Source organism: Microtus pennsylvanicus, chromosome 13, assembly GCF_037038515.1.
Source record: "Microtus pennsylvanicus isolate mMicPen1 chromosome 13, mMicPen1.hap1, whole genome shotgun sequence".
NCBI classification, from domain to species: Eukaryota; Metazoa; Chordata; class Mammalia; order Rodentia; family Cricetidae; genus Microtus; species Microtus pennsylvanicus.
In genome coordinates, this window is record NC_134591.1 from 63,338,927 (window position 1) to 63,348,086 (window position 9,160).

Sequence of the window (9,160 nt, forward strand, 5' to 3'; positions counted from 1 at the left end):
GTGTCTTTTCCCAACTCCAAACCCCGTCTAGCCACACCAAGATGACCAGAAGGCTTGGCACCTGACACGTCATGCATATGCCTTGTGCCCCTGGCCTCCATTTCACACACATGAATAAACACACATGCCCCACTCTGGCTGCGCAGGTGGCAGGATCACACCTGTATGCATCTGGCTGCCTTCCCCCCAGCCCCTATAATGGTGGTTTCTCTTCTCTCCAGCTCAGAGGCAGTCCCTCAGATCCAGAAGGAAGGCTTTGGCCTCCTCTACCCAGACCACGATCCATCTGTGATTGAAGATTGAAGGAATGCCTGCTTAACAGGGGCCCTCCTCCCGTGTTCAGACTGACCGTTGAGACTCGAAGCCTTGCCTCGCCAACGGTTGTCCTGATCACAAAAGGCTGGAACTCCCGGGATTGGACAAGCTGAGCCAGCTGCCAGGGGTGGGGCTAGACTAGGGGGAAGAAGCACCAGGAGGAGTCTGCGGGGAGAGGCCCTCCTGTAAGAGCCTTCTGCTTCAGTCTCTGCCAGGGACTCACCCTCTTTAACTCATAGCTCCCAGATGACACTTTCTGGACATGGCCTTTTCACAACGTAACACCATCCACCAGCAGAATTTTCCAGATTCTTACCAGGGGGAAAAAAAAAAAACAAAAAACCCTCAGCCTTCAATTCGACGTTCAGTGGAGCCATTGCGCCCCCATCTGGCATCTCCAGCTCTGGATTCGACCCACTTGACTTCATTCATTCTTTTCTGGCTTTTTTTTTTTTTTAAATACGATGTCAGTTGCCCTGGCTAGCATGGAATTCACGGTGCAACTCAGGCTGACCTCAAACTTGCAATCAATCCTCCTGCCTCAGCCTCCCCAGTACTTGGATCCCAGGACTGAACTGTATCACCCAGCTTCATTCATTCTTAGACGTCACATCCATTTATTCAGACTAAAGAGGCTCAGGCCTTGTACCTGGCGCTAAGTAACTGAAGGTCCACACTGACTTTCCTTACAGAGTTCCTGACCTAGGAAGGCTGACAGGACTAAGAGATTGGAATTACAATATCATATAAAAGTCCAATCAACTTCTACCTTCCCTTTCCTAGGCTAGAACAGAGGAAAAACCAAGATAGGCTTCCAGGAAGAAGCTCACCAAACTAGGGACTCACGTATGAGATATGGAATCAGAGAGTCCTGGGGAGAAAGCACAGTTTGTAAAAGATACAGAGAAGAGGCACTTAGGGACCACTGGTGAATAAGGCTAACCAAAACAAGTTGAGGTGGGCTGGGTAGCCAGCGGCTAGAGCACTGTTGGGCCAAGAGGGGCCTACTGGGGAGCTTGAGGAGGATTTGAGGAGAGGTTTACAGCGTGCATTTTAGGAAGAACTCTGGCACAGTGGGAGGAAGAGGCTGGTGCCTTCCTGCAGGTGGAAGATGGCTGAGAATGGAGAGGTGGGGGAGGCATGGGTAGGACACAAAGGGAAGCCACAAAGCACCTCCTGCCACTCTGGCTGACCTAGCTGGGTGTGGAGGTCACCCTACAAGCCCAGCTGGGGACAGAATGGAGGATAGCAGCGTGCTTCCAGAAAACAGGGTATAGCCAAGGACCTGCCCTGACACCAGACGCAGGCAGGAGGCAGCCGGGAAGTGTGGTATAGGATTCAGGTCACCCTCCTGGCTTCCTGCCTAGCCCCCCTTTTCAGTCCCAGAGAGAAGTCTGGGCTGTCCTGACAAGCCCTCTGGGTACCTCTCATCATTCCTGCCATCCACAACTCCAGTGATCAAAAAGACAGATTGAGCCAGAGTACAATAGGATAAATTACTGTGCCAGGTTTGCACAGCTGAGAGACACCCTACATCCCCCCACTGGGTGACTAGGGAGGGTAGGCAGGGGACTGCCACCTCCCTTCTTCCCAGGGCTTCTCCATCAGTCTCTAATAGTAAAAGCTTCAAAAGTGCCAAGAACTTCCATAGTAAAGAGACTTATCCAAGGTTTCTCTCTCTCTCTCTCTCTCTCTCTCTCTCTCTCTCTCACTCTCACTCTCTCTCTCTCTCTCTCTCTCTCACACACACACACACACACACACGCACGCACACACACGCACGCACACACACGTGCACGCAGCAAGTAGCAGAGGCAAAATTTGACCCCATGTTAACCCTGCTTTAAATATCTACCAAGTATCACACATGATCACAATTAATTCCATGAAGCAGATGGGGAAATTGAGGCTCGGGAGAGAGAATAACCTCATTCTCCCAAACTTCAATCCTGATAGCCCACTGTCATGGCAATTGAGGCCCAGGTGTGTTCCCAAATCAAGGGGATGGGGTGGGGTGGGGAAGTACAGAGGGTTCTATCTCAAAGTGGGGGAAGGCTAGAAGGGTTGAGAAAAGTCTAAGAGGCAGGTTGCCTGGGTCACCCTCTCCGGTACCAGAAGGTCAAAACTGAAGCTGAATAGCACAAGGCCCCAAAAGCTGCAGGGCAAGGCCAGGACAGCTCCCGGGGTGCACCCCCCCCGGGGGGGGGCGGGGCCGTGAACTAGAACCCTGGAGGCCCGCTGTCTGGGGCAGGCGGCCAGGAGTCTGACCCAGGGCCAGAGGCAGCAGCGCCTGTCACCGTTCTGCTTCTGCTTCCACCCGGGGCGGCTCCCTGCTACCCCACGCCGGGTGGCTGGAACCAGCGGAAGAGAAAGCCCTTGAAGAAAAGCCCTGGAAACACGCCCGCTGGAGGGGCCGAGGCCTGGGGTCGAGGCCTCAGTAAGAGACTGTGGGCCACGCACATACACAAGGACACCGACACACCTTCCACACAACACACGATGCGATGCGCTCGCGGACGCACAGACACAGGCACTGGACATACACATTCAGACAGGCGAATGCACACACGCACACACACAGACACACACACACGCACGCACGCACACACCCTTGAAAGGATGCCAGACTCCAAAGCACACTCAAGCGTGCGATCACACCGCAGGTCAAGCGGGAGCCCCACGCACACATTCACACACACGTCCGCACGCGCGGGCCTGGCTGGTCGGGAGGCCGCACAAAGTTACAAAGCAGACGCAGGCAGCGTCCCCGGGGACCGCGGCGTCCCCGGCGCCTCTGGCGAGCCACGATGGGGACGCCGTCCCGCGGCCTCCAGCCAGGCCCTGCGGGGGGCCCCCGACGCCGCAACCCCACCCGCAGCCGGGTGCGCCCCGCGGCCCTCCCCACCCGGGCGCCCCGCGGCCCTGGCGCCGCCTGGGATCAGCCGCCAGCCAGCGCCGCGCGGAACTTGCGAAACAACAAACGGCCCGAAATGTCGGAGTCGGCTGCCACGGCCGCTTCTCTACCCCCTCCTTCCCTCGCCAGCCGCAGGGCCGCCCAAGGCTCCAAGGGACGCTACCGCGACAACTTGTTCCGGCCGGGTGCGCCACGCACACGCGCGCGCGCGATCATACACACTCACACATGCACACACACCCTCGGGTCCCGGCCACACTCGACCACGGCCCAGGAGCGCCCCACGCTCGCAGCGTTCCTAGCCACGCAGCGAACGGGTACCGACACACTCACATCCACTCCAGACACGCTCCCCCACACGCATTCTCCCCACCCCTGGCATTCATTCGGACCCACACAGCACATCCCAAACACTCCCACAGGGACACTCGTGGACACAGCGCACAGAGACAGGTTCCTACCCGTTCCCACGCCTGCACGCGCGCGCGCACATACACACTCACACACACCACTCGTTCCTAGGCCCACACTCGAGAAGGATCCACAGAAACCTCGCGGCACACGCATAAAACAAACACGCGGGTTCTAGAACACACCAACACTCCCGCCTGGGGAATACAAAAAAGCCAACAAATGCAACATAGTGTCAGACGCAACTCCAGCCAAGCTACCGAAACTCAAATACACAACCCACTTGGCAGCACCGACAGACACGAGCCAGAGCACAGCCGGTGCCCCACGCAGGCAACACTCACGCCAGCACACTCGCAGCCGCGGCACACAAGCAGCCTCAGCTTGCACACAAACTACGGACATAGCGGTCACAAACACTCGGAACATACAACCGAGAATCCCGCACTCCGCACACGCGCGACGAGCCATCCCCGGCTCGAGGGATGAGCTCGGAGGGACCACGCGCGCTTACCTGCGGGAGTCTCGGTCTCCGGCGCACAGAACTGGAAGGTGAGTGCCAGGACCAGAGCCTGAGCACGGGCCATGGCTGGGGCGCCGCCGTCTCGGTCCTGGGGACCCACTGCTGGGAAGGCGACGCCACAGGAGCCGGAGTCCGAGCCCAAGGCGAGCGGGAGCCGTAGCGGAGCAGCAGCGCCGCGCGGAGCGGGACTGGCGCCGAGTCCAGAGCGGGAGCCCGAGCGAGCGGGGCGCTGACGTCAGGCCCCCGGGCACGAGTTCCGTGGTCTCGAGGCGTCCCCTGCTGGCGGTGGTGCTCACTGCGGCCCAGGTCCCTGGGCCCTTCGGCCCCGGTGCGCCCTTCCCCCACTCCTGCACCCCGTAGAGAAGACCCTTTGGCGGGTGCCAGTATTCATATCAACATTCTCAGACAGCACATTTGCTGCTCACGGCTGAGACTGTGATCCAGGGACACTTGGTTCCTCTGTCCCCTCCGTTGTTTAACTTCTTTCTACCTTGGCCCTTCGGAATATACATTCCCACCTCCCTCCAATGACAGGGCACTCTTCAACGTACCAAAAAATCGTTGTTGGACCTTTAGAATTCTGGCTTTTACTTTCAGAAACATGAAATCTACCTCTCTCATTAATGCTCGTATCTCCTACAGTAGCCTCTGGCTACTCAGGGTAAATAAATTTGGAACTCTGCCCAGGCCAAGTTCTTGCACAATCACCAGCAAACTAGTTGTCAGTGACTACATAAAACCAGGCGTCAAGTACGTGCCTCTCCCGCTGGGACTCCGTTAATCTTCCCCATTGCCCTAGGAGGCACAGACCACTGTAATCCCGTTACACCGTTGAAAAAAACTGAGATTTATAGAGCGTGACTTTTCCATAATTATGCATCCGTTTGAGGCAACAGCAAGACCTGCATCAAAGTTGGCTGGCTTGAACAGCGTAAGAAACAACCACGTATCTGGAAACTCATTGTTCTTCAAATATTGACAAGACATAGGGTCATTGGTTCAATAGGCCACGGAGGAGATATAAAACTGTCAAAAAATTTAAAATAAAATGAACAAGTCTCTCTCTGGGAGCTGGAGAGATGGTCCAGTGGTTAGGAGCACATACTGCTCTTGCGGAGGACCCAGAATGGATTCCCAGAGCCCTTGTTCAGTGGCTCAACTGCCTGTAACTGCAGCTCCAGGGTATCTGCTCACCATGTCTGGCCTTGTAGGGCACTGCACTCTCATGCGCATAAACAGACATATAATTAATTCTAAAAAAATCTCCACCCTCATGAAGCTTACATGGGGGGGGGAAGAAGAAAGGTGAGAGGAACTAACAGTGGGGGGCGAGGGTTGCTGCAGTTCTAAACAGACCCCTGCAACTTGATGGATTTGGTAGTTATCACCGTCTTCAGAATGTGGGCTTCCCTAGGAAAGCATTGTCCCTCAGGGCCGGGTATCTGGCAGGCGCAATAAGTAATGAATGAGTGGGTAACTGATAAATGGTTCTAGACACGGCCCTTGCTTTCATGAAGGCTTCATGAAACTTCCGTTCCAGCAGGGGGTGGTGCAGCAAATATAAATAGATGGAGCTGCAGTCGGAGACAAGCACCCTCAAGGAAATGAAGCTCGGCCACAAGGAACTCTGGGAAGGGGGTCCCGCTTTAGATGACACGTTCCAAGAGGCCTTTGCTGAGGAAGGGGCATGATGCCGCGTGGTCTGAGGCCTCAAGTATGAAGGGCCAGCCTCAAGCAGAACGATGGGAAGGAACAGTTTTCAGCCAGAGGAGCTAGCCTGTGCAAAGATAGGCTGGCGGGTCTAAGGAACTTAGGGAGGCTGGAGGAGGAGATGCGGGTGCAGCTGGAGAAGATGCCAGGGTCTGCAGACCATACAGGAAGCTAAATAAGGAGGAAGTTTCAGGTTAAACCCTAGGAAGTGATAAGCCGCTGATGCGATAAGGGGAAGGGGCTTGAGTTCTGATTTTTTATTATTTTTATTTCCCCAACCACTAGAGATGGGGACATTGAAAGCATGTATTTAAGAACATATCCTGCCGTCTGTGTATGTGAACCCTTCCTGTTCCCTGTGTCTTTCCCCAGCTGGCTCACACTGAGACTCTGCCCTGAGGCTAGAAAGGGAAGAACTGAGTGTTCCTGGGCTCCTTAGCTCTGCTCTTGTAACTGCTGCTGACTCCAGGCAGAGACAGGGAAGGGGGCAAAGACACAATGCTGGCGTGGACCAGAGCATTAAACTGAGCGTCCCAAGGAGGGAAAGTGAGGGCAAGATAGAAATACATTTAGAAATACATGCTGAAACAGAAGACTATCCAGCAACCAGGTTGCAGGGGGAATAGAACTGATTTTTTTTCTTTGTAATCTCAAAAGTGTGTAAACTGACCTAGAAAGCCCAAGGTCACACAGTCAGTCCATGAAGGGACCAGGACTTGAACTTGATAGAGTCCCCATTCCCTTGCTCCTTGGTCAAGGGACAGCACTGGAAGCTTTGGTGAATGGAAAGTGCCCGGGTAGCAACAGGTGGACAGATGAAGAGAACATGCCTCTTTGCTTTTATTTTTTTTTTTCTTTTTTTCTTTTTTTTAAAATATTTATTTATTTATTATGTATACAATATTCTGTCTGTGTGCATGTCTGCAAGCCAGAAGAGGGTGCCAGATCTCATCACAGATGGCCGTGAGCCACCACGTGGCCGCTGGGAACCGAACCCAGAACCCTCGGAAGAGCAGGCAATGCTCTCAACCGCTGAGCCATCTCTCCAGCCCGCCTCTTTGCTTTTAAAAGGGGTCACAAATTTCAAAAATCCTTGAGGGATGGAGAAAGGCCATGGCTTGGAGTGACTGCCCCAAATCTAAGGAGAAGGCTAGGGTGCCACAGTCCACTCCAGGTCAAGAAGAAATTCAATTACCTACAACTCATGGAATATTTATGATGCCTATCCTGCGCCAGGCCCATACTGAGTGCTGGTGTCGTGGAGATGAGCTAACCAAGGCCCCAGACTTAGCTGAGCGGGAAAGTGGGCATATAAATAACTATGAGATCGTATCCTAAAGGCCATAACGTTAGCCCAGAGAAAATACAAAGGCATTGGGCTTGACAAATAAAACAGTATCTGAACCTGGAATTCCCCTGGCAGTTTAGACAGGAAAATTCATTTCAGGAAGTAGCAACCCGAATAAAAACATAAAACAAGGGGACTGAAGAGATGGCTCAGAGGTTAAGAGCACTGGCTGCTCTCCAGAGGTCCTGAGTTCAATGCCCAGCAACCACATGGTGACTCGCAACCATCTGTAATGAGATCTGGTGTCATCTTCCGGCCTGCAAGCAGAACACTGTATACATAATAAATAAATAAATCTTTTTAAAAAGAACATAAAACAAGGAAGAACTAGCCAAAGTTGGGGGTAGCGGTCAGGTGTAGCTGGGTCACAGGCTATGTACAATATAAGAGAAGAAGATAACGTAGGAAAGACGGGGTGGGCACAAAGTACATATTGTCTTGAATGCAAAGTTAAGACTTCCGTCAGTGGTTCTCAGACTGTGCCCTGGATGAACCCAGATGGCCTAGAGCAAAAGTGCAGGTTTATAGGGATGTCTGGGGAGATGTAGTCCAGCCTCCAGGACTTCTTGCTTCTGTTTCTCCAGCTAGTTGGCTACCCAAGGACGGGGTGGGTTGGGGGGGGGGGGGTAATACAAATATCTCAATGTCACCTAGAGGGTTCTGCTGCAGAGGACCTTATGAACTTCTTTCTTAGACTCTTTTAACTTAAACTGTTTCTCTTTATCTATATTTTTCCTCAGGGCGCTTCTCTCTCTCTCTCTCTCTCTCTCTCTCTCTCTCTCTCTGTCTCTCTCTCTCTCTCTCTCTCTCTCTCTCTCTCTCTCTCTCTCTCTCTCTCTCTGTTTTACTTTACTGCTTCTTCTAGTGTCTGGGGCTGCCTGGCTTCTGGCTTTTGGCCCTGGGCAACCCCTTCTCTTTCTCCTTTCTTATCTTCTCCTTTTTTCTTTCCTGAGCCTAGATTCCTCCTCCTACTTATTCACTCTGCCCATCAGCCCCACCTATCTTTTCTCTGATTAGCTATTGGCTGTTCATCTCTTTATTAGCCCAATCAGCTGCCTTACGCAGGCAAGGGGAAACAAAGGTAACTCATTTTTATATAATTAAACAAACGCAGCACAAACAAACGTAACACATCTTTACACAGTTACTCTTCCACAACAGAAACAAATGTAACACATCTTGACCTAGTTAAAGTAATATTCCACAACAATTTCAGGTAATTTCCATGCACCCAGATTTGGAGTCAAAGGACTAACTCCAACAGTTCCTCCCTCAAAAGTCCCAGCCTGCCTCCATCACAGAGTACTCCTTTCCTTCAAACTGCAATAGTACACACTTGCATGCACACGAAGGTTCAACCAGAGGTTTATTTATGCTTATGTGTCTCCACCAGAGACCCTGCATCTTTACAGGTCTCATTTGATCAAGCTAGGAAAAGAACAGGGCTAGGATTTGAGCGTGGTATTACTGCTTCCCGGTCAGCTGGGGCAGAGAAGTAACTTTTAAAACCCCCATGTTCTGGTGGCGCACGCCTATAATTCCAGCACTCAGCAGGCAGAGGCAGGAAGATCTCCCAGTTTGAGGTCAGCCTGGTCTACGGAGAAAGTTCCAGGACAACCAGAACTACACAGAAAAATCGCGTCAAAAAAAAACAATATAACAACTATGGTGACCATGGTGTGGTGGTGGCGGCGATAAAGTCCGGTGTTGTTCTGGGGAATTGGAGATGAGAGGAAGTGATACTTTAAAGGGCATGGTGATAGCTCAACAGATGGTGGGAAGGGGAAACTGAGGCCAAAATGTAAATGACTTCCCCCAAATGAAACACCACACTGCGAGCAGCATTCGCAACTTTAGGTCAGTCCCAGACTCTATTCGCCGGGAATGATGCTTTGGTTGGCTCTGAATTCTTCTCCAGGTTCCTGATTTTCCTACGCCA

The 9,160-nt window shown here is 52.6% G+C and overlaps 1 protein-coding gene across 8 annotated transcripts in view; it reads right to left on the minus strand.

Annotated features, from left to right (window-relative positions):
• Positions 1-4,364, minus strand: part of Ptpru (protein tyrosine phosphatase receptor type U) — a 72,905-nt gene extending 68,541 nt beyond the window's left edge. For 4 of the 8 annotated variants that reach the window (XM_075944753.1, XM_075944751.1, XM_075944750.1 and 1 more), the window contains exon 1: positions 4,155-4,364. In XM_075944753.1, the coding sequence (XP_075800868.1) occupies positions 4,155-4,227 (73 nt within the window). In that variant the 5' untranslated portion in view covers positions 4,228-4,364. Of the gene's footprint in view, positions 1-538; positions 627-4,154 lie in introns of those variants that run through there. The other 4 variants (XM_075944756.1, XM_075944755.1, XM_075944754.1 and 1 more) reach the window with 2 other exon arrangements.
• Positions 4,365-9,160: the final 4,796 nt, after the last annotated feature.